At 41.0% G+C, this 25789-nt stretch overlaps 1 protein-coding gene across 4 annotated transcripts in view; it reads right to left on the bottom strand.

The window, feature by feature from the left end:
- The window catches only part of LOC140228667 (heterogeneous nuclear ribonucleoprotein A/B-like), a 64895-nt gene extending 42524 nt beyond the window's left edge, over positions 1-22371 (bottom strand). For 2 of the 4 annotated variants that reach the window (XM_072308929.1, XM_072308928.1), the window contains exon 1: positions 17718-17935. In XM_072308929.1, the coding sequence (XP_072165030.1) occupies positions 17718-17866 (149 nt within the window). In that variant the 5' untranslated portion in view covers positions 17867-17935. Of the gene's footprint in view, positions 1-17717; positions 17936-22076 lie in introns of those variants that run through there. The other 2 variants (XM_072308930.1, XM_072308926.1) reach the window with 2 other exon arrangements.
- Positions 22372-25789: the final 3418 nt, after the last annotated feature.

Genomic DNA, 25789 nt, shown 5'->3' with positions numbered 1-25789 from the left:
CAAGGTTATATAGTTATACGCTGACAATGCCACTTTAGTGATCTGTCATGGAAATGTCAGCGGACTAAGCTGATTCTACCATTTACAATGAAATTATCATTTTAGAAATGCGTCCTTAAAAATTGCATTTGCAATCTCAGCCAAGAGATCGTTGGCTTTTCAAAAGTTGTAACATGTGCGTAAAGTGTGTAACGTATGTGATGACTTTTGAGCAGAGAGACTCGAAAAAGCCCTTGTTTAGAAGGGCATTTCTTGTGTTCATGTAAGAGTAGAATTCAATCAATAGTCGTGTAAGCAAATCGTCGAAATTGCCTTGGTACCACAATATATCTTACAGATTTGGCCTCATATTGCAGTAACTTTCGCAAAAATCCTATAACCTATTCGCGGCTAGAGATTGTGCAGTCATTTCCATCCACGAATAATATCTCAAACCATAAGTTGCTGAATGACAAATGAATATAAATATATGTTCCTAGAGACGACCAAGATTACGGGATCTCGCGGGGTATAGTTGGATTCAATTAACGGCAGTATCAGCAAGCTTGCTCCATTTCATTTAAAAGTACACTTGTACAAATACCACAAACCAAACCATTTACCATGAAATTATCACTTAAGAAGTAATGGCGTCCTTGACAAATGCATTTGCAATCACAGCCCAAAGATCGTTTGCTTTTCAAAAGTTGGTATAACATGCGCGTATATATAGTGTGTAACGTATGTGTGATGCCTTTTGAGCAGAGAGACTCGAGAAAGCCCTTGTTTACAAGGGCATTTCTTGTGTTCATGTAAGAGTAATTCAAACAATAGTCATGTTAGCAAATCGTCGAAATTGCATTGGTCACCACAATATTTCTTACAGATTTGATTGGTTATTATCATTCTAACATTCATATCTTAGGGTCAGCAGCTTTTTCAGAGTATTAATTTGCTGCACATGGTTACTCACTTTCTCAGCTCGCAAGGGGTGTATTTTCTACCATATGAATTCATAAACTACCTGCTTCTTAAAATTAACACAATTGTCAGTAGAACAAGCAGTCACAAATTTACAGTTTTTCCTCAGGGAAGAGAGTAAGTTGATTGGCAGGTAAAAGGTAGAGCCTTTTTAACCAGCTATAATAGCAAGACCATGTCGCGCACTGCTTTGATCGGCTGCTGTGATATACTGCTTTCACGGTAGCAACGCCGATAAAGACAAAGGCGGTCGCGAAAAAGAGTTTGGTATTTCATCTTTCTCTTTGAATTCGAGGGGCGGGGGGAAGGGAACAATGGGTACAAGATTGGAAGGTAATGAGTGCCTGGCGTGGGTAAAAGTTAAGCCGGTCGACGTCAGTCAAAATCTGTACGGCCTCATATTGCTCTAGCTTTCGCCAAAATCCTATAACCTATTGGCGGCTGGAGATTGTACAGTCATTGCTATCCACGTAGAATAATATATCAAACCAGCTCTTTATGACGGGAAATAAAACCAAACCAAACCAAGGTGGTAAATGGGACATGAATATAAATACTATATTATGTTCCCAGAGACGACCACGATTACGGGATCTCGCGGGGTATAGTTGGATTCAATTAACGGCAGTATCAGCAAGCTTGCTCCATTTCATTTAAAAGTACACTTGTACAAATACCACAAACCAAACCATTTACCATGAAATTATCACTTAAGAAATAATGGCGTCCTTGACAAATGCATTTGCAATCACAGCCCAAAGATCGTTTGCTTTTCAAAAGTTGGTATAACATGCGCGTATATATAGTGTGTAACGTATGTGTGATGCCTTTTGAGCAGAGAGACTCGAGAAAGCCCTTGTTTACAAGGGCATTTCTTGTGTTCATGTTAGAGTAATTCAAACAATAGTCATGTTAGCAAATCGTCGAAATTGCATTGGTCGCCACAATATTTCTTACAGATTTGATTGGTTATTATCATTCTAACATTCATATCTTAGGGTCAGCAGCTTTTTCAGAGTATTAATTTGCTGCACATGGTTAATCACTTTCTCAGCTCGCAAGGGGTGTATACCATATGAATTCATAAACTACCTGCTTCTTAAAATTAACATACTTGTCAGTAGAACAAGCAGTCACAAATTTACAGTTTTTCCTCAGGGAAGAGAGTAAGTTGATTGGCAGGTAAACGGTAGAGCCTTTTAACCAGCTATAATAGCAAGACCATGTCGCGCACTGCTTTGATCGGCTGCTGTAATATACTGCTTTCACGGTAGCAACGCCGATAAAGACAAAGGCGGTCGCGAAAAAGAGTTTGGTATTTCATCTTTCTCTTTGAATTCGAGGGGCGGGGGGAAGGGAACAATGGGTACAAGATTGGAAGGTAATGAGTGCCTGGCGTGGGTAAAAGTTAAGCCGGTCGACGTCAGTCAAAATCTGTACGGCCTCATATTGCTCTAGCTTTCGCCAAAATCCTATAACCTATTGGCGGCTGGAGATTGTACAGTCATTGCTATCCACGTAGAATAATATATCAAACCAGCTCTTTATGACGGGAAATAAAACCAAACCAAACCAAGGTGGTAAATGGGACATGAATATAAATACTATATTATGTTCCCAGAGACGACCACGATTACGGGATCTCGCGGGGTATAGTTGGATTCAATTAACGGCAGTATCAGCAAGCTTGCTCCATTTGAACAGTACACTTGTACAAATACCACAAACCAAACCATTTATCATGAAATTATCACTTAAGAAATAATGACGTCCTTGACAAATGCATTTGCAATCACAGACCAAAGATCGTTTGCTTTTCAAAAGTTGGTATGACATGCGCGTATAGTGTGTAACGTATGTGTGATGCCTTTTGAGCAGAGAGACTCCAGAAAGCCCTTGTTTACAAGGGCATTTCTTGTGTTCATGTTAGAGTAATTCAAACAATAGTCATGTTAGCAAATCGTCGAAATTGCATTGGTCGCCACAATATTTCTTACAGATTTGATTGGTTATTATCATTCTAACATTCATATCTTAGGGTCAGCATCTTTTTCAGAGTATTAATTTGCTGCACATGGTTAATCACTTTCTCAGCTCGCAAGGGGTGTATACCATATGAATTCATAAACTACCTGCTTCTTAAAATTAACATACTTGTCAGTAGAACAAGCAGTCACAAATTTACAGTTTTTCCTCAGGGAAGAGAGTAAGTTGATTGGCAGGTAAAAGGTAGAGCCTTTTAACCAGCTATAATAGCAAGACCATGTCGCGCACTGCTTTGATCGGCTGCTGTAATATACTGCTTTCACGGTAGCAACGCCGATAAAGACAAAGGCGGTCGCGAAAACGAGTTTGGTATTTCATCTTTCTCTTTGAATTCGAGGGGCGGGGGGAAGGGAACAATGGGTACAAGATTGGAAGGTAATGAGTGCCTGGCGTGGGTAAAAGTTAAGCCGGTCGACGTCAGTCAAAATCTGTACGGCCTCATATTGCTCTATAGCTTTCGCCAAAATCCTATAACCTATTGGCGGCTGGAGATTGTACAGTCATTTCTATCCACGTAGAATAATATCTCAAACCAGCTTTTTATGACGGGAAATAAAACCAAAGCAAACCAAGGTGGTAAATGGGAAATGAATATGAATATAAATACTATATTATGTTCCTAGAGACGACCACGATTACGGGATCTCGCGGGGTATAGTTGGATTCAATTAACGGCAGTATCAGCAAGCTTGCTCCATTTGAACAGTACACTTGTACAAATACCACAAACCAAACCATTTATCATGAAATTATCACTTAAGAAATAATGACGTCCTTAACAAATGCATTTGCAATCACAGCCCAAAGATTGTTTGCTTTTCAAAAGTTGGTATAACATGCGCGTATAGTGTGTAACGTATGTGTGCTGCCTTTTGAGCAGAGAGACTCGAGAAAGCCCTTGTTTACAAGGGCATTTCTTGTGTTCATGTAAGAGTAATTCAAACAATAGTCATGTTAGCAAATCGTCGAAATTGCATTGGTCACCACAATATTTTTTACAGATTTGATTGGTTATTATCATTCTAACATTCATATCTTAGGGTCAGCAGCTTTTTCAGAGTATTAATTTGCTGCACATGGTTACTCACTTTCTCAGCTCGCAAGGGGTGTATTTTCTACCATATGAATTCATAAACTACCTGCTTCTTAAAATTAACACACTTGTCAGTAGAACAAGCAGTCACAAATTTACAGTTTTTCCTCAGGGAAGAGAGTAAGTTGATTGGCAGGTAAAAGGTAGAGCCTTTTTAACCAGCTATAATAGCAAGACCATGTCGCGCACTGCTTTGATCGGCTGCTGTAATATACTGCTTTCACGGTAGCAACGCCGATAAAGACAAAGGCGGTCGCGAAAAAGAGTTTGGTATTTCTATCTTTCTCTTTGAATTCGAGGGGCGGGGGGAAGGGAACAATGGGTACAAGATTGGAAGGTAATGAGTGCCTGGCGTGGGTAAAAGTTAAGCCGGTCGACGTCAGTCAAAATCTGCACGGCCTCATATTGCTCTAGCTTTCGCCAAAATCCTATAACCTATTGGCGGCTGGAGATTGTACAGTCATTTCTATCCACGTAGAATAATATCTCAAACCAGCTTTTTATGACGGGAAATAAAACCAAACCAAACCAAGGTGGTAGATGAGAAATGAATATAAATATATTACGTTCTTAGAGACGACCAAGATTACGGGATCTCGCGGGGTATAGTTGGATTCAATAACGGCAGTATCAGCAAGCTTGCTCCATTTCACTGAAAAGTACACTTGTACATATACCACAAACCTAACACACCTGCAGTTATTAGGCCACGAGACTTTCCTGTCAATTCCGAAACCTTACAATATCTTCGGGAATTGTTTGGCTCTTTTTTTTTTTTTTAATGCTCGAAAGCAATGATTTTTGTTACACAATATACATACATATATTTTGATGCTGGTATACTATAGTTATACGCTGACAGTGTCACTTTAGTGTTCTGTCATGGAAATATGAGCTGACCTGGCTGATTCTACCATTTATCATGAAATTATCATCTTAGAAATAATTGCGTCCTTAAAAATTGCATTTGCAATTACAGCCCAATGGTCGTTGGCTTTTCAAAACTTGGTAACATGCGCGTAAAGTGTGTAACGTATATGTGTGATGCCTTTTGAGCAGAGAGACTCCTGAAAGCCCTTGTTTACAAGGGCATTTCTTGTGTTCATGTATATAAGAGTTACATCAAAACAATAATTGTTAGAAAGTTTAAGCGTCAAATATCGTGGTAAAGAGGAAGGTTATACCATGATAAATGTTCACGTTGTCTTCATTGCTATTCAATATTTGTGTTTGGACATTATGCTGCTGTGACATGTGTGCCCTTCGTCTAGATCGAGTTGTTGCTTGAATATTGATATATTATGCGGGATGTTACCTCCCGACTTGCTAGTATGCTATATAGCTTTGCTAATTAGGAATAATCTTAACTTATGGCGTGGAGCAGTAATGTTATTGGGCTGCCTATACAGCGTCCATGACACGGAGCCTGTCAATCATTCGTGATTGATTGACAGGATCCGGGTGCGTATTAGGGAGGCAAATGGAATGAAAGGGATAAGCCCCTGTAATTGACGCATTGTTTCCCCGGACCAATCGCCTAGTCCTACCTGACCAGGAGTAACTGAGCTAGGTCCAATTGGCTGCGACCTCGACCAATTGGATGCGATAGGGCTATAGATCCAATCACGAGCAGCGAAACGGAAGAAAAAGACTGCAAGTTTAAGCTTAAAAGCGTGGCACTTCATCTAGTTAGCTTCATTATCGCTTTTACTTTCCACACGATTTGACCTGCATTCTACGCACTTCGCTATATCATAACCACTGGCCTTCAACGATGCCGCGACTGAGTCTCACAGACCGAAGTCGAGTGATACAGCTTTGGAGAGAAGGCAAGAGCATACGGGACATCGCACGTCAACTTGAAGAGAACTTCGTCACCGTGTCGGAGTCGGGCATCCGCTACTGTATTAGGCGCTTTCAAGAGACAGGGCTTGTAGGGGATCGAGAGCGTCCACCGCCGCCGATGAAGCTTCAGGAGGAGCACAAGCGATTCATCGACGAGGTCATCGAGGACGATTGTGAGATTTCGGCCGCCGACATCGCGCAGAAACTCTTCGAGGCGTTCAGCATCCGTGTCCATATTTCGACGGTGAAGAGGGCTCGCCAGCAGCTTGGGTGGAGGAGATCGCGTGTGCGGTATGGACAGTTAATCAGGAACGTCAACAAGACTGCGAGACTGGCGTTCTGTCTGCGGATGTACGAGCTAGGGGAGGAGTTCGCCAACGTGATCTGGACGGACGAGAGCACCTTCTGGGTGGAGCGCCATGCCAGGGACGCCTACCATCGTCGAGACGAACCGAGGAAGAAGGCAGGGAGACCGAAGAACCCAGCGTCGGTGCATGTGTGGGGCGGAATCTCCCGACGAGGAGCGACGAAGTTGGTGATCTTCGAGGGCATCATGCGTGCGGACTTCTACGTTAACGACATCGTAGGGAAGTTCCTGTTGCCGTTCATCCGCGAGAAGTTCCCGGACGGTGCGCGCCTGATGCAGGACAACGACCCGAAACACACGAGTCGGCTGGCAATCGACTTCCTGCGTCAGCACAACGTCGACTGGTGGAAGACGCCTGCCGAGTCGCCAGACCTTAACCCGATCGAGCACATCTGGGGCAACATGAAAGTCTACCTAAGGAGGGTGAGTCGCTTTTGCTTTTTACTTTGCTACCTAACGATATGTCATCACGAGAAACTACATTATTTCACCTACAATGTCTTGTTTGTTATGGTTAAGAGCCCGCGTGCTTATCTCAATGATTTTCATTTAAATATACCGTACATTTCTTTAAAAACGTTTTAATTGCTAAATCAGGGTTTTCAAATATTTTATTATATCAGTCTTTTATTCTCAGCTTGTTACGCCAACTAACGATGAAAAGTTTTTTAGTTTAAGTTTACAAATGGAATTTTCGTCACAGATGATTCATTATGCTTATTTCTTTTTCTTTCAGCACGTCAAGCCGAGGACGAAGCAGGAACTGGTAGAGGGACTGCAGCGGTACTGGGCCAACAACACCACTGCGGAGAAGCTGGCTCCTCACCTGGACAACTCGTACAAGGCGTTCCGGGAGGTCATCCGACAAGGCGGCGACAGGACCAAGTACTGAGGACGGACGGGACATGGCCACGGGACAGTTGAGGACTACAGACAGCGCGCTATTCATGTTTTACGTTGTTATTTTATGATCACTTTGTCTTTCTTTGTGCAATAAATAGAAAGGCAACTGAGACGATTGCGTGTATTTGCTCTTTCTTGTCTGTAATGTGTGTACACTTACATGATATATATATATATTATTCATTTATATACATATATCATACCAAAACATTTGCGTATATATATATATATATATATATATATATATATTATATAGGCATATATTGATTTAGTGTATGGTATTCTGCATGAATGCGCTATTAAGTAAACTTGATGTGTGCTTGTGTGTGTGAAACATTCAAACATTGTTGGATCAGAAAAAATTAAAAACTGCTCAACAGAACAAAACAGGACAGCAAGCAAACATATAAATTATTATACAACAACACAATCACGTTATCCTCTCCAGCTTTCAGAATGGCTGCAATAACTAAAGGCATTGGTGGGAACTACTCATTTTTTTTTTTTAATCTTTTGGCTCTCATTACACAGAGCAGTGTCATATTCAAATGAAAAATTAAATCAAAAGTAAATGGATACAACACAATCATTATAGCTCCGGAAAACATGAGTAAAGAGACACAGTAGTAGATACTCTGCTGCCAATACTGTATGCATATGTTGTAAAGTCGCTAAAAGGGAGGAGCTCCAGTATTTTACACTCACATAAAATCGAATAGTGCGTTATACGTGTGCAATGTAGTCTAAAATATGAAAGTGCAGTTTATTTAGTAAGCAAGGAATATTACATTTGTAAGATAACAGATAAAGCTAACACGGGGGGTGTCATGTACGAATGTCCCATGCCTCTAATCTCGAAGCCAGTGTTTACCCTCTGCACATTCAATACGGGTGAGGTACGATCTTTGCAACTCCCGCGTTTCCCGCACAACACGCTTCCACACATACCAGCTCTGTAAACAGTTCCGGAAAACATAATTTACCATTTGCAGATGAAACAAAAACCCAGCATTAGTGCTTTAAAATAGTTTTAGAATGTGAGTGATAGAGACAACCACTGTAAAAATTTGATTCAATAAAATGTGAACAATAGTTATAATAAGAATGTTTCCAGACTAAACCGTCTTCAGTTACGGTTTATTGAGAAAAATACAGATACAAATGTATCCCCTTATATTTTAGGCTTTATGGCAAAAAAAAAAAAAAAAAATTATATGATAGGATGTTTTGTGGTACAACAGATCTACCCATATGCATTTAAATGTCAGATTTTTTCAAAATCACTGTTCCCAAAGGTAAACAGGACCTTTAAGAGACACGGGAGGGGTGGGAGATTTGTAACTCCCGCGTTTCCCTCACACCCTACTCTTAATACGGGTGGGGTACGATCTTTGTAACTCCCGCGTTTCGGGCAACTCACAGCACGCTCTCGTGTACGGGAGGGGGGCGAGCTTTGTAACTCCCGCGTTTCCCTCACAGTCTGCTCTCAGTACGGGAGGGGTACGATCTTTGTAAACCCCGCGTTTCCCTCACATCCTACTCTTAAAACTATAGTGGGGTATACGATCTTTGTAACTCCCGCATTTCCCGCTCAAAACGCTCTCATACGGGAGTTACACTATAACGGTAATCTCGCACCCCACCCGTAATGGGTGTACAGAGGGTAGCTTCGGAGGAGCGGGGAAAGGGATGTGCATTGTTTATCTAACGCAACTTGAGGACGGACGGGACGGGACCACGGACAGTTGGGGACTAATACAGACAGCGCCGCTATTCATCGTTGTTATTTTATGATCACTTTGTATTTCTTTGTGCAATACATCCTCGAAAAGGATCCTCGAAAGGATCCTCGAAAATTCGGATTATTCATTAAAATCAAGATTGACATTATTCATGCATTTCCCTGCATTCCTCTGTTGTGACATTATTATTGCTATATATATATATATATATATATATATATATATACATATATATATATATATGTATTCTTTTATACATAATTATATAACTGTGTATACATGTGAGTGTGTGTGTGTGTTATGTTTTATAATGTATTATATACAACTTGATTATAATCATATATAATATATACATTATATAGGCATACAATGTATATTGATTTAGTGTATGGTATTCTGTCTGAATGCGCTACAATTTTAAGTACACTGTATATAACTTGAAATGTGCTTGTGTGTGTGACACATTCAAACATTGTTGGATCAGAAAAAAAAAAAACTGCTCAACAGAACAAAACAGGACAGCAAGCAAATATGTGAATTATTATACAACACAATCACGATATCCTTCTTTTTGCAGCTTTCAGAATGGCTGCAATAACTAAAGGCATTGGATGGTGGGAACTACTCATAAGCGATTTTCTTTTTTCTTTGCATGGGCTCTCATTAGACAGAGCAGTTTCATATTGAAATGAAAAATTCAAGGAAGAGTAAATGGATACAACACATCATTATAAGGTATAAGCTACCGGGGTTTGACAAGTAGTATCATTCCCCTGCCCCATTCCCCAAGCTTGAGTATAATGTACTAGTACTACGCAAGCTTTGTAATTCACACATCCCAGCTCAGTAAATACCTCCAGAAAACATGAGTAAAGAGACACAGTAGTAGATACTCTGCTGCCAATACTGTATGCTTATGTTGTAAAGTCGCCAAAAGAGAGGACGTCCCTTCTATATCCCGAAGCCATGCAGTGTTTACCCTTTACACATTCAAACGGGTTGGGTACGATCTTTGTAACTCCCGCGTTTCCCGCACCACACGCTTCCACACATCCCAGCTCTGTTAACAGTTCCGGAAAACGGGAGGGGTGGGAGATTTGTAACTCCCGCGTTTCCCTCACACCCTACTCTTAATACGGGTGGGGTACGTTCTTTGTAACTCCCGCGTTTCGGGCACAACACGCTCTCAGTACGGGAGGGGTGCGAGCTTTGTAACTCCCGCGTTTCCTTCACATTCTGCTCTCAATACGGATGGGGTACGATCTTTGTAACTCCCGCGTTTCCCTCACATCCTACTCTTAGTACGGGTGGGTACGATCTTTGTAACTCCCGCGTTTCCCGCTCAAAACGCTCTCAATACGGGAGGGGTGCGAGCTTTGTAAATCCCGCGTTTCCCTAATACCATTATTACGCTCATAATAATCGAGAGGAACGAGCTCTGTAACTGTCACGTTACCCTCACTGAAAAAGAAAAAAAAAATGTACGCATTAATATTTTATTGCGTAATTGTGCGCGCATCATAAACTTTATCAAGAAAAGTATGAATGTGGATTCTTTGGCAAAGATTTAAAAACTTTCCCCAGGAAATATTTCACAAGGTAAGTGCGCATAAATAATTAAAAAAAAGAGAGCCATTTTGTAATTTCTTTGTGATTTTACGATGTTTTATCACCCATACTACTTCAAAATAATAATAATATGCTTGTGACATCGCTCCTTCAGCCGCGTCTAATTCTGCTGCCTATTGCATTCAGTTGTAAAGTCGCTAACAGATACGAGATACTCTCACATAGGCCTAAAAGCTCATGTTGCGTTAGGTAAACAATGCAGTTCATGGCAATGTCATTACGAAAGTGGAAGAAACATTACGAGACATCATACAAGATGGGGGGGGGGGGGGTGACATGCATGATCATCCCTTTCCCTGCTCCTCCGAAGCCAGATACCCTCTGTACACTCATTACGGGTGGGGTGCGAGATTACCGTTGTGTACTATAGTAACTCCCGCGTTCATCTTCTTTTGAACACAGTAGTACGACGAGCTTTGTAGGCCTATTGTAAACTCTAGGCAGGCCTAATCCCTTGCGTACTCGCACTAATCTCTAAATACGTGTAGTAAGGGGTATCCGAGCTTTAGTAACTCCCGCGTTTCCCGCACATCACGCTCTCAATACGCTAGCGAGGAACAAGCTCTGTTAACTTCCGCGTTCTACGCAAGAGAAGAAAATGTGAGCAAGAATATTTTATTACGTGACTGTGCATATTTTTTTTTCAAGAAATTTATTGGCAAAGATTTATGAACTTTCCCCAAAAAATGTGTCACAAGGTAAGTGCATAAATTAGAAAAGAAATAGAGAGACCTTTTTGTTATTTATAGCTGTTGAATTGGCCTTCGATGTTCATCACCTGAAAGGAAAATGTAAACGGGTACAAAACAATCAAATGGCAGGGGTAGGGGCTTAGTAACTCCCGCGTTTCCCTCACACCCTACGAAGGAGTAGGGCCTACGATCTTTGTAACTCTCGATCGTGTGCAAGCTTTGTAACTCCCGCGTTTCCCGCACTACACGGTCTTAGTACGGGTGGGGTACGAATATCTTTGTAACTCCCGCGTTTCCCGCACACCACGCTCTCATTACGGGAGGGGTGCGAGCTTTGTAACTCCCGCGTTTCCCTCACACCGTACTCTTAATACGGGTGGGGTCCGACCTTTGTAACTCCCGCGTTTCTCACACACCCCTATACTGAGGTCAGGAGAAATTTTGAACTCCAGCGAGAATGAGTAGCGATGTACGGATAGCTATTTCTTCACAATGTGTTCCCCCTGCCGTACAAGAATATCATTCATTGTTTAAAGATGAATCATTTTTTTCTTTTTTTTATGGGCAATTACTGCGTGGTTCGATGTGGATTTATTGACAAAGAGGCTAGAACTCCCAAGAAAATGTGTCACAAGGTGAGTGCATGAATTAGGAAAGAAAGTTTTATTTTGTAATTTCTCAGTGAGTCTACGATGTCCCTAAATTTAGGGAAAGCACGTGCTTGAAACATCGCGCTGACGGGAAGGTAGAATCGAGCCGACCGTCCCACCCCGCTGCTTGCAGGGTACTCAGTGCGAGGTATACGGTGCGCTGGCACGTGTACGTGGAATTGAATTACAATGAGGCAGCTTTCCTTGCGTGCTTTTCTTCTTAGTACTCTGCAAATTGCAACTGTGCGTGCGCTGGTTACCAGTACCGTACTTTTCTACTGTCATTTTCAGGCAATAACCATGAGCGAGCCACTCTAGACGAAGGCCATCGCTTGGATTACTAAGTATAAGCCCCACTGTTCGCAAGAACACGCTCGCTGCAAGGACTCGACCAACACAGCACGCATTGCTGAATACATTGCGTTGATCGTACATCGGGCTGTTTTGGCGTGTTTCCCACACGATAAATCGCACGCGATCTCGCTGCGTTGTACTCCCGCGTATTACCGCGTATCCCCGCAGGTATGTCGGAAGTGAACGCCGATTTATCCACTTGAAGAAGCACGCGGGAATACGCGGGAGTGACACAGGTTACCGTGAGCGCTACTGTATCTTGAACATTTTTGAAATCGCTGCTCCCAAAGGTAAACTGTGGACCTTTAAAGATACTTTGAATGACACACACAGAGATACACTAACAAAGATTATCATCATTCAAATTAAAAATGAAGTTACTGAAGTACAATGCCATTTATTGTAGTATCAAATAATGCTGTCTTGATTAAAAAGAGATCTTCTCAGCTTCACAATGTTCTACAAATCAATCTTTTTCTGTCTGAACGCTAAACCTCATAAACCACAGCATTCAAGTTCTACCAGACTGGCATACATGTATGCCTTCCAGCTTATGTTACATATTTTGGATCTGAAAAGAGTTCGAAACAAACAACAACAAAAAATGCATAACTAACCTACAATGCACATGACTGCATTTTGTGTGCATCAAGACACTTGTATGACAAACACAATGCACTAAGGTAACATTCATTGTGTGTTGTTAAAGGCATAATCTACCATTTGCAGAAGAAACAAAAACTCAGGTTGTTATAGTGCTTCAAGATAGTTCTAAAATGTGACTTAGGGATAGAAACAACCAATGTAAAAATTTGAATCAGTATAATAATGTTAAGTATTGTTAAATAAAATGTGAACAATACTTATAATAAAAATGTTTCTAGATTAAACCCTCTACAGTTATGATTTATTGACAAAAGCAGTGATATTTCCTTATATTTTAGGCATTATTGCAAAATTTTTACATGGTAGGATGTTTTGTGATACAACTGACCTATAATTGTACACATACACATATGCATCAAATGTGATATCTTGAACATTTTTTAAATCACTGCTTCCAAAGGTAAACTGTACCTTTAAAATTCATGAAACAGTTCCGAAAATATTACAAAGGGGGTGTGCAGATCCCAAAATTCACACAACTACAACTGTTCAGTACAACCAAATCTACTTCAGAACAAACAAAAGCAGTGATGTAATACAGAGAACAGTAACAAAATCTTTTTTGAATTACAGAATTGGGAGTTGATTTCACACAAATCATTGCAGAATTCTGTAATCTCAAGTTTACATCTGCCTGTACTGTTTGTATATGATGCCTGTTAATGTTGCTAGCTACAAAATAAACATTGTATACCATAGAAGACTGTTCAACTACATGTATTTTCATTCTTAACTTGGGAATTTTGTAACTAGCTCTTATAGGTAAAATATAACTACTGTACCGATATAAAGCACTCTACAGGTCTCCATTATTGGAGATGTTTGAGCCAGAATGATGTTCCTTCAGAGAAGATAAATGCAAAGTCATTTTGAAATGTGTTATATCAGCCCTACCCATGCTACATGTAACTGCATGATCTCTGCTCCTCGGGTCAAACAATGCAATGGAGCTGCGCAGTGAGAAGCGGAGTTCTTCTCCGCTTGCGGGAGGGAGAGATGATAAACGCAACAACTCGAGAAATGCAATCTGAAAGGCCTTCGCAAGCACATTTTGATACTGGGTTTTGAAAAATGTTTCAAACATGTGAAAGAGGATAAATGCAGCCAAAGATGATAATATCTCAAGGAAGCTCACACTTCTTGCTCATCAATGGCAAGATGCAAAGTGTAGGTGTACATACAATCTACCAGGACAAATATATCACATTCCTCTGGAAGAACATGCAATGACAGGTTTCGAACACATAGTAATGACAGGTTATTCATAGTGTACATGCAGATGTTTTGGCATGATTTGAGCTATGTACTTTGATGGCCATTGTATGCAAACGGGAGATGACCTTCCGCGAAATGCTTCAGCAAATGTTTATCAAACCATGATTTGCGCCGATTTACTTTAAAAAAATAATAAATTACCTATAAAAAGGGCAGTATAGACTATCACTAACAGTCTCTCACGCATCAAAATGGTTTCAAGATTTCTGAATACTTTTACATTATGCCAGCAATTACAACAGGAAATCACATCAAGGACTCCATAAAGTACATGTACAATGTAGGTGGTGTACACATTTGGGCTTGTGTGGGCCGTCATTAGGGACTTTTCGATTTGCACGTTGAGCCAGGCGTCACCCTGTTATGACGTAGTTTTTACGTACTGCGCATGCGCGAGTGTTGACCCTCAGCTCATCGCACAAATTTCGAACGCGTTAACCCCGGTTATCACCGTCCACCCAAATCGGTTGCGCCGCGCTCAACCCACCCTTGCTATGACGTCACACTCCTCTCGGGTATCGTGCGAAAGAGCACGATGACTCTCGGGAAATCCGTGCTCAGTTCACCTGTTTTCCTTTTTCTTTCGAGAGAATATATTCTAATTGCATGAAAGCTTATGATCTTGATACGTCACAGCAGCAGCGCTGACATACAAACTACAGCCTCTGGTACCTACTTTATTTGCCCGTTTTCACTGTTTCGCACTGTGCAACTGCCTACCGTAGTCCCACACATGCATTTACACGTAATGCTGTACGCAAACAGATTTTGGTGCTTGGCCTAGCTAGTGCAGCAGTGCATTTGCCTAGTAGTCTTACCATGCATTATGTTTTAAAATCCACATAATTCCTCCCAGGATACGCATCTAGTCAAAGACAAAATAAATATGACAAGTACAGAAACGAGTCACAAATTCCGCTTATATGCACGCAAGGCACAGGGCCAGCACACGCCACGAGACGTGACGCCGGCGCCCGAAATCGAAACGTGTTTTAGCAGCGGGTCAACGTACAGACGTGACGCCTTGACGTACGGTTGCGCTCGGCGGCACGTCCTTCTCGTTCACCCAATCGAAAACTCCCTAATAACAGACTGATACCCCAGATTTGGACAAGTTGTAGACATTTTTCTAAAACTTCAAGGTTATTATGATCACCAAATTTGTGGTGAATGGTACTTAAAATTTGATTAAATTTTCTCTTTAAGAGGAGTATTTCAAGGATAATCACTGTCCAATAACATGTCTTCAAACATGTTCCGGTACAGTGCTGTCACTTCACGGCTGCATGTAAAATACATTTGTATACATGTCAGGGCTCGACACTAACTTTTATTTTTGGTGGCCCGATTGGGCCGCCAAAATCATTGATTTTTATTTTTTGGTGGCCCGAAAGTAAAATCTGGTGGCCCGAAAAAAAGAATCAAGAAAAACATAAGAAATACTAAATCGGTCCTACTGAACATAGAAAATGAAATATTAAGTATTACTGAAGTGATACATGTACCCATGTCTAAAATAAATGAAGAGAAAATTCAATCATCTTACCGTTATTCTGAGTTCTAAGATTTAGCAAATAGGCTTATAGATTATTATAAAAGTTGATGCCTATTTAAGAGCAAAATTAATATCCGACATCTATTTTAGCATCTTCCGGAGCTGAATGTTGTTGCTATATACAGTACCTTGCGTGTTACAATGGCTGCAGATACAGTCACACATATGCAGATGAATGAGAAAGATGCACACATGTGACTGTATACATTGCAACAACAACAAAAATCAAATCTAACCAAATGTAAGCTCTCATGATGTTTAGTGCTTCAACTAAAAACAAAGCAAAGAAAAAATGATGTCACTGGCTTGTATTTCTCAGCAATACTGAAACTACTGTACAAAAGACATGGAACCTTGAGACCACAAAGTCACTAGATTTTGGCAAGGTAGCACAGGAAAAGGCATGCAGATGATACTTTCTCTTACCGGTAGTTCAATAAGCCACAATCTGAAGGACTATTGAATTTGTAGGTCCACATTTCTTCACAATTTTCTTTCAAGGGAGCAACTGATTGTTCAATTTTGATAGGGTCTGAATGATCTAAACAGAAAAGTTGTATTCAGGGTGACCCTAGCCACCTACATCTGGCTGACATGCATAATTAAATTTACATGTAGCCCGACCAGACGCCATGCGCTAGCACGGCGTCCGACGGTGTGTGATACCCATCTACTAAACCCCTCGAACACGGCCACACAACAACAAAACTGTTGAAAATTTCTACATTCTTATCACAAATTTTACAAATCACTCACGTGAATTGAGATGCTTGGACTATGAGCATGTTATTTCAGTCCATAATAGTGAGCCCTCACGCAACATACACTGAGCAAAAAGTCCAATCTTAAACCGGAATGCTGTAATCATCGCTGGGCGATTCAAAATAAATCTTTCCCAGCTTTGAACGATGCATATTGCGCTGCTAGAGTTTGTACGCCCACGCGGTCGACAGCGCCCCCTTTGCCCAGTGCTGCGCCGACATTTCGAATCATTTCTGCAATTTCTGCAGCATACAGGATTTAAAAAGGTGTAATTTTTGGTAAGTTGTGAAATATGTATGTCAATATCAATAGCTGAAAACAGTAGCTAAATAGATAAAGTTTTAATCTTATGTAGTCTTAGTAACAAATATGGTGCAGTAAATTCGAAATAGAATCGGCGCCCCGGAATTATAAGATTACGTAGTGTCCACACGGTACAGCCCTGTCACGACTCAGGCCTACACTTGTGTACAGCGACAGGGCTGTGTATAGTTAATTTACATGTAGACTCTATGTTCATGCAGCAGGAACCCTAAACTTGATGTATTTTACACACACACATTGCTATCCACATTCTTTATCAGCATGGGAATGCCCTTCGCGTTTCTCTAAGCATTTTCTACATCTAGTTTTGTTCCCTGTGACTTGCAACACATCTGTAACATGTTCAATCACCCCACATCACTTCATGGCCAGAACATACTTCTGCCTGAACAAGCTGTAAGGAATGTGTGGACCTGCCACACACACGTCTGACCAGGCGTCTGACACTACAGACAAATCGACGTCATGGCTCTTTGTGCACGACAGCGTGGTATCACATCACGAAAAAACATGAAACCCATACGCACGCACGTGGTCTGTGTATCCAAGATTACTACATAAACTTCTTGGCAACCTTTCAGCACAAATACACGCAATATCGGGATATGATACGGTCCATAATCAACTAGATACCGCAGGGAATTCATATGAACTGATATTGACATGTTTGATGAAGAAACCCTAGGAAAAAATTCCCGAAAACTAACGCTAGTCAGCCTGTCTCTTTGTCACGCATGCTTCACACAGATCACGCAAAGCATATCTCGCCTCGTCATGTGATAAGCAACAGACATGCTTACCAGCTTGAGCTTGTTGGCGCTTGCCACGGGCGTGCGGAAAATCGTGCAACTTACCGGTCATCTTCTTGGTCTTTCGAGGCATAAATTTGTTCCCCAGGCTTTCCACTACCTTTGGCTTCTTCTGTCTGATCCATGGATTGTTCTGCTGTTTCTGATTGCTGTGTATAATCTGTACCATTAGTTGAGTGATTGGCTGAATCCATGTTATCGCGACTTGCTCCGGGATGTTCGTCAAGGAGTTACGACGGGGTACCGAGAGAACATGCCACACCAAAATTTGCATTTTTCAACATAACTAATTAGAGCAGCTGCCGTAAACCGTGATGTGATTGGTCAAGATATCTTGATGACGTCATGTTGGCGGTAGATGCCATTTTAGATTTGTCATCTTTTGTGTCTGGCTTTTAGGGGAGCGCATTCGCCCTCTTTCATTTTATAGAACGGGATCTGTGCAATTATATTCTTGGGTTTTCCCCAGTTATGGTAATCTGCGCTCTTCGTCCAGAGCCAGTGACATTTTTGTCATATAATGTTGTAGACTAGTCGTAAGGGGTGTGTGTGTGTGTGTGTGGGGGGGGGGGGGGAGCGATCTCCCCTCTACCTACAGACGGTTTGATAGAGTATGAATTTAATTACTGAGTATATGATTTATAATTTCATACCAAGTACTGGCCTTGTTACTGTTAGAAATCAAGATCAGAATAAATTCGATCTTCGGCGGGGATCACATTTCATGCTGACTTTCCATAAAAGAGAGGGTTGTTTGATTGCTTCCGTGTCAGATGGGGGGGGGGGGGGGGGGTTAACCCACACGATAATTATTGACGATTAGTCTAGGCCAATACAATAGGGCCTAAGTTAAGGTGTTGGCTAGTCATGTTTTGTTTCGTTTGTTTAAACCTGAATTACAATGTACCTATGATGACGCCCAGTAAGTCAGACTTAGAGAGGGCCATTCAACAGATCTGATCCTGAGCCCAAAGAGTTCAGTGTGATGTAGATGGTTTGTATGGTTGTTTGTTTGTCTGTTTGTTGTAATATTTGTTGGGGGTTCTGAAGCGAATGTGTGGTGAAGGGAAGGAAGGATGGGATTGGCGGAGTGTTTGGAATCTGACGAAGATCACTGCCAATCGCGCGTGTGTGTGTTGTGTGCGTGAGTGCGTATGTGTGATGGCGTGTGTCATTGTTTATTTGTGTATATGTGTGTTGTTGTTGTTGTTTGTGTGCGGGCGTTTGAGGTGAGAGGTAGGGGAAAGGGGACGGGTTCAAGGGGCCGGGCTCCGGGTTCAATAGCAGCTTTTGCTAGCAAAACAAGGAAAGCGTCCAACAAGAGGGAGAATTCTCGATGAGTGCATGTTTTGTTTTGTTAATTATGTTATGTTATGTTATGTTATGTTACGGAGTGGATTTCGTCGTTTGCGCTTTAATGTTTTTATTTCTTTCAGAGAATAGGTTCTACCCCGGTATTTTCGACCAGGGTTTAGCCAGACACATTCAGCAGATACAAGAGTCAGTGTTGCCAGATGGTGATTTCGGTAACCAAAAAGGGTAAAATTTGGTGATTTTTGAAGTTGTTTGGTGACAAATTTTTAGCCTGGTAACCAAATCAAAATTTGGTGATTTTTGGTAATTTTTTGGTGATTTTTTAGACCAATGGAAAATAATCACACCAAAGAAAACGAAAATGCATTTTGCCCAAAGTTTTCCCCTTATTTCCCGTAGAAACAGAACATGTGCCCCTTTTTTGTCACTCAGCACCACTGACCACACACAGATATTCATCCATGCACATCGTGCACATTTTGCATTTAGTGTGTTTGACTACGGCGCGCGCGCTGTAAATTGCACCGAGACTAGCGCAGAGCAGAGTGTTTGATGAAGGTTTAATATTGACATCATTTTGTCTTTTAAATTGAAGCCTGACCCAGCGTTTCTGAATTTGGTGATTTTTCACATGCCTTTTGGTGATTTTGCTTTGTTGGGACCTGGCAACGCTGACAAGAGTAAATTGTCAATTCGGTGCCCTATCATCGGGCCCATCAATATACTGTAGTAATCGAAACAGCTGTAGCGTAGGAAAGTTAGAGTAACGAAACCGGAATTACGTCCGGGGATGAAAGCGGATGGAGTGAATGCGGCAATATTAGTAGAACACACCATGGCATAGGCTCTAGGGTCTATAAATGTTCTAGCAACCGAAATTGGACAATCCTTTGAAGAAAAGTTCTGAGTTCAGACAATTAAATTCGGTGCCAATATCGCTGGATGAGAAGACACAACACTGTTAACAGCTTGTGATGTCGTGCCAGGTTAAAAGAAAAGAAGGAGAATTCCATAAAATTGCATTCTTTTATTTTATAAAGTCGAGAGTACGCTCGCTAGTCGCTACACCTGTCACGTACACGTTCAGAAGATCTATTTCGGTAACTTTTTTTTTTTTTGGGGGGGGGGGACTAGCGACGAATATCACAAGCTTGCCTTTAGAGACGAGAATGTCTAACGTTAGAAATTTTATTTTAAATCTACCCAATCATTCAAGACTGACTCATGATAGAAAGTAGCAGAGTCTAGACCATTTAAGTTAGTATTATAGACCAGTCTAGTACTAGGTGTCCAACACATCAACATTGTGAAACCGACACCCCTCTAACGTTAGATCTTTACCGTCCTGGTTACAAGGAGCGCCCCGGGCGGGTTAGATCTAGGTCTAGGCTAGCCCGACCAGACGCTGTTAGTGTTACGCTACTAGTATGCGACCAGACGCTGTTACGCTATGCGACCAGACGCTGTTTACGCTATGCGAAAACAGCGTCTGACGAGCGCGGCATGCAGCCTCAAAGTGAGGAACCTCAACACAACTACAAGACTTAGGAAAATGTATACTTTTCTCCTTTAAACAGAATACTTTACTCACGTTAAATGCATGTTTCTATTACAGAAGAATAGTTCGCCACACTGGGTCCATGGAGACCACTTGCGATAAGTCCGTGGAACAAATAAATGACACTTTCTGGCGCAATTCCTGACCGTCGGTACGTCGCGACGTACCATGTACAGCGACTGGGCTGGGCTTAGGCCTGGGCCCTGTTTCATAAAGCTGTTTGTAAAGTTACGAACAACTTACGAACGACTGGTGATCAGTTCTTGTGCTGAATTATGGAAATTCTGGTAAGTATAGCACATTGAACTGATCACCAGTTGCTCGTAAGTTGTTCGTAACTTTACGAACAGCTTTATGAAACAGGGCCCTGGCGTGAAAGATTGTGTACCGTGTGGACATGCTTGATATGATGATCAATTTCGGTAAGTTTCATTGCGTACATTTGAATACTGATAGCATCAGATGTAGAGTAAATATTGAAAAGTATACTCGTTGAGTTTGAGGTGACAAAAATGATGTTAAGTATCAACATTCAAAGCTATCGTAATACGATTACGTCGCTCTCCTAGTGGTTGGTGGTCGCGCGCGTACAGCCCTGTCGCGACGTACCATGTACAGCGACTGGGCTGTGTATAGTTAGGTCTAGGCCTAATTAGGACGCTAGAATCTAACATACTTTAGGCCTAACTTGTTGGTCTAGATTTCTAGACACAATAATGTTTAACTAGAACATAGAATACTGTTCTACCTAGGCCCTAACGTTATGTTGGCTAAGTTAGGGCTAGCCTGACCAGACCGCTGTGCGAAGCACAGCGGTCGCTTCACGACAGCGGCTGCGTGTAATAACTGTAAGTTTGGGCAGGCTACCAACGTTCGAGTGGTGGCTCCCACTAACAACATGTTTAAGACCTAACCGTTAGGAGGAGGATCTAGATTCTAGACTATCTAGACCTAAGCCTAGATGCCCTAGACGACCCCAAATTTCTATAGAAACCAACCTCTAACGTAATAGTCTGTTAGTGTTAGACTCCGCCAAACTGGGCCTTTGTTAGAAGGGTCTTCTAGATTATAAATTAGTAACAGTTAACGTTAGATCTAACGTTAACGTTAACCGTTAGATCTAACGACTTAACGTCCCAATATTAGTAAGTTAGAAAAAAAAGCAAACAAACCAGAAAATGTCTAACGTTTATCTAGACTAACGTTACATACGTGTAGGCCTAGGTCTAGATTTCTAACAGTTACCCGAGTTAGAAGTTCTATGTCTAACGTTAGATCTAACTGTTACTACTACTAGGGCCTAGCTCTCACAAGTAAAGACTTAAATATAAAGAGCGGTTCTACTACCGGGTCTAGAAGGGTTCTAGAAATATCTAACGTTGGACTTAACGTTAGTACAATACGTTAGTAGAAATTCTAACTGTTGTAAGTGTTACCGATAGCAGTCTAAGACTCTAACACTGTAACACAACAGTTAACGTTAGTGTTAACATGTAATTAACAGTAACACTCTAAAGTTAGGTTCTACTCACTGTGCTTCTTCCTTGTGGTCCATGACGATGTGTCAGATACTGTCAGTGTCACTGGTGGCACTGTCACCTAGCGTTTACAGGAATCTAACAACAGCGTCAGGTCAAAGAAAGTCAAAGAAACTGCGAAAGTATTTAAGGTTGCGTTTTAAGCCAGCTTGAGTTTGTAAGCTGTTGCTTTCCTCTCTTTTTAGGAACACAAAACAGAATCCTTAGTAAGACAGTGAAGAGTTAATAGGCCTATGTTATCAAGCAGGAAACAGTGAGAAAGAAGGAGGTCCGACCACGTGCAAGTTTAAGCAGCCAAAGCAACACGGCGCATGCGCATGCATGAACTTGAACTGATGCATAATTATACAGCATGGCGCAGATGCAGTAGCAAAGAATCTTGATGGATCCTATGGTACAGTACTTTTGTACCAGAATGTGTATGCCAAAGACGCTTGTATGCATACAGTAATCTTGCCGGCGATTTGGTTGGTCAAACACGCATCACGTGACATGCTAATATCGTACAACACAATCTGGGGGGCGTTTCATCAACGAGTTCGTCGGAGGTTTTCACCGACAAATTTGCTATCAGCCAATCAGACGCAAGGATTTCAGTAGCTTTTAACAGTTGTCAGTGTAAATCACTGACAAAAAGTTTCATGAAACGGTCCCCAGGCGCTAAGCACAGTCAGGGAGGTGGAAGAACTTTCTTCCACCTCCCTGGCACAGTCTAGTCCATAGAGCTCTATACAGCTCTATGGCACAGTCTCACAAACAAACAAACGCACACAAACACACAGATACACACACACACACACACACACACACACACACACACACACACACACACACAAAAGCACTAAAACAAAAAGCCCCCTCGCCCCCAGGTTCCGCCGGCCTAGTGCAGAAGTGGAAAAAGTATGAAAATGAATCGAATGGGGGGGGGGGGGGGGGGTAGGGGGGAGTGTGGCCGCACTATCATTGAAGGGAGAAGAAGTACTAAATCCGGGGGAGGGGTAGGGATGATTAGCAAAACGAAAACAATTTGTATACGTTGTATTTTGTTTTCGCTTTGCTAATCATCCCTACCCCTCCCCGGGTTTAGTATTTCTTCTCCCTTCAATGATAGTGCGGCCACACTCCCCCCCCCCCCCCCCCATTCGATTCATTTTTATTGTCCTTATTTACTTCACTATTTGTTTGTTTGTTTTTGTTTGTTTGTTGTTTTTTTGTTGTTGTTTTTGTTGTTTGTTTTGCTTTGTTTTGTTTTGTTTTGTTTGTGTTTTTTTTTTTTTTTTTGGTGGTGGTGGTGGTGCCTTTTAAATTTCAGTGACTTGCGTTCATGTCACGGAAGCGCCAATCATTAATATTGTTCTCTTTTTTTTTTTTCATCTCCTGCTCGCCCAATATCCGCTCTAAAGTTCCCCTGTAATTATTATTGCTTCATTCACAGAGAGCCGAGTCATGCATGCATGTTCTTATGTGCCTAATTCCAGCATAAGATAATATTCGATTTCCTTTTATCTCGGTGTGAGATTAAAGAGTCCCCTGAATTTCTACGCTTATCTGACAAATTCTTTTGAACTCTTCATGTTGCGTTGAGATTAAAAAAAAAAAAATGCAGGGCGTTGAATGTTATGACATTCCAATCTTTGCGCGACATAGCCTAAAGATATCAGAACTACGCATTTAGCAGATGATAGCGATGGTGGTGATAATGAAGGCAATGGTGATACAATGAAATTGTGATTAAAATTTTTAATTTTGATTCAATTTAATCTGCTTATGTGATGCGTGGTAGTATTATATATTTCACGCATTTTTCTTTGTTACTACATTCTATTGATATAGTGTTATTTTGTATATGTATGTAGATGTTTTGCACTGTTGGAAATGAAATACAATTAAAAAAAATACATATAGACATGAAAACAATGTGTATATTTGCAGTAGTTTAAAATCTTACAGAAATAAACAAAGATTCATCAAAACAAAAACATTGTTCACAGATTAGTCTGACAATATACAGCCTCACTTTATAGCCTTGAAAGAATACACCGTTTTACATAATCTAAAAGATCTAGAAATGCGTTCAACTTAATGTCTGGCTCATGACATTGTGTCTTATAGATTATGTGCAATTAATAACTTTGGATTTACTAAATGGACGTTTTGCGAATTACGAGTAAAATTAGGATAATTAGAGTGAACAGTACTATTCAGTTTGAATAACTCGTGAAAAGAAACTGGGAGTAAATTGTTCAAATATTTAAACATAAAAGGTAAACACTAAAATTTATCTATATATCGAATATGTGTTGGCTATTAGATACTGTGAGCCAGCACAGATCGGCGATTGGTTTTCTTTCCAAGTAATACAGTTCAGATTAATCTTCGTACTTGTATATAGCCCACACTTATAGATTAACACATGATGCATGGAGGATAGGGGAATTGTAAAGCATAAAAGGGGTATTTGGGGGAGATAACCTTTGTTATCAGTTTCAATATACAGTATGCTTATAGTCGATATTTTTCCCGAAGGTGTCAATCAACCTTCCCTATTATGCTCGTCTGTATAGGCCTATATACAGTGCCTAATGTGCCTGAATATTCCTTCTCGTGAAGCCCGAGTTCAAATTTTATAGAATGAACAGTTGGACTTACTGCAAAATAGATAATCTTCATCATAAATCCCAATATATTCAAAGCCGAATGAAAGAGACACATATACACGACCCCAAACTAACTAAATTCAGTAATCTTTTAAGCCCCCATTCCACTATCACGATCTGGACCCCGATCAGTCCCGATCTAGCAGATCGGGAGAGAGCGGCAAAAGCGTACGGGGATCGGAAGCATCGTAGCAGCAGCGTGTGTGTTGGAGGCAGTGGCGTATCTAGGGAAAACGGCGCCCGGGGCAAGCACGAAAATTGCGCCCCGAATTTCTGAAAAAGTGTTCAACCCCAACCCCATCCCGGTAGGGACTTTAAACAAAGTCCACATGATGCTTTTTCAAGCACTTAAAAGGGATCTTTTGAGGGTGATCTAAATGTAATGAATTGTGATAGATTTTGGCGAGCGAGCGCAGCGAGCGAGCCGAAATTTTTGTATTTCAGCTTACAAAATATGGAATTCTTGTCATTTTTTGCTTACCAAATCTTACAATTTTAATCAAGATATAGTGACAGCCTTATAGATATCGATTTATACCAAAAAAACTGAGGACTTTAAAAAATACTCTAAATTAGTGCGCGCGAGTGAGCTGAAATTTGTAAATGTCCTCGTCATCATCACGTATTGTTCTTTTTTTTTATACAAATTTTGGCGAGCGAGCGCAGCGAGCGAGCCGAAAATTTTCGTATTTCAGCTTACAAAACATGGAATTCTTGTCATTTTTTGATTATTAAATCTCACAATATTATAGTGACGACCTTATAGATAACGATTTATACCAACAAACTGAGGACTTGAAAAAATACTCTAAATTAGTACGAGCGAGTGAGCCGAAATTTGTATATTTCTGCGTCATCATTACGTTTTTTTCTTATCTTTTTTGATTTTTTTGCGCCCCCCCCCCCCTCCCCCGTATGTTCGAAACCGCTTTTGATCCAATTGGCGATCGCTTCAGAACGAATGAAATTGCAGTCGCTGCTCCGTGTAACATTTTGCCTGCTAAATATAAAATGACATGAGTGAACACAATAGACATTATCATTTTGTCC

This window comes from Diadema setosum, chromosome 5 (assembly GCF_964275005.1).
Source record: "Diadema setosum chromosome 5, eeDiaSeto1, whole genome shotgun sequence".
Taxonomy (NCBI): Eukaryota; Metazoa; Echinodermata; class Echinoidea; order Diadematoida; family Diadematidae; genus Diadema; species Diadema setosum.
The sequence above is the reverse complement of the archived record's forward strand: the minus strand, read 5'-3'. Positions and strand labels throughout refer to the sequence as shown.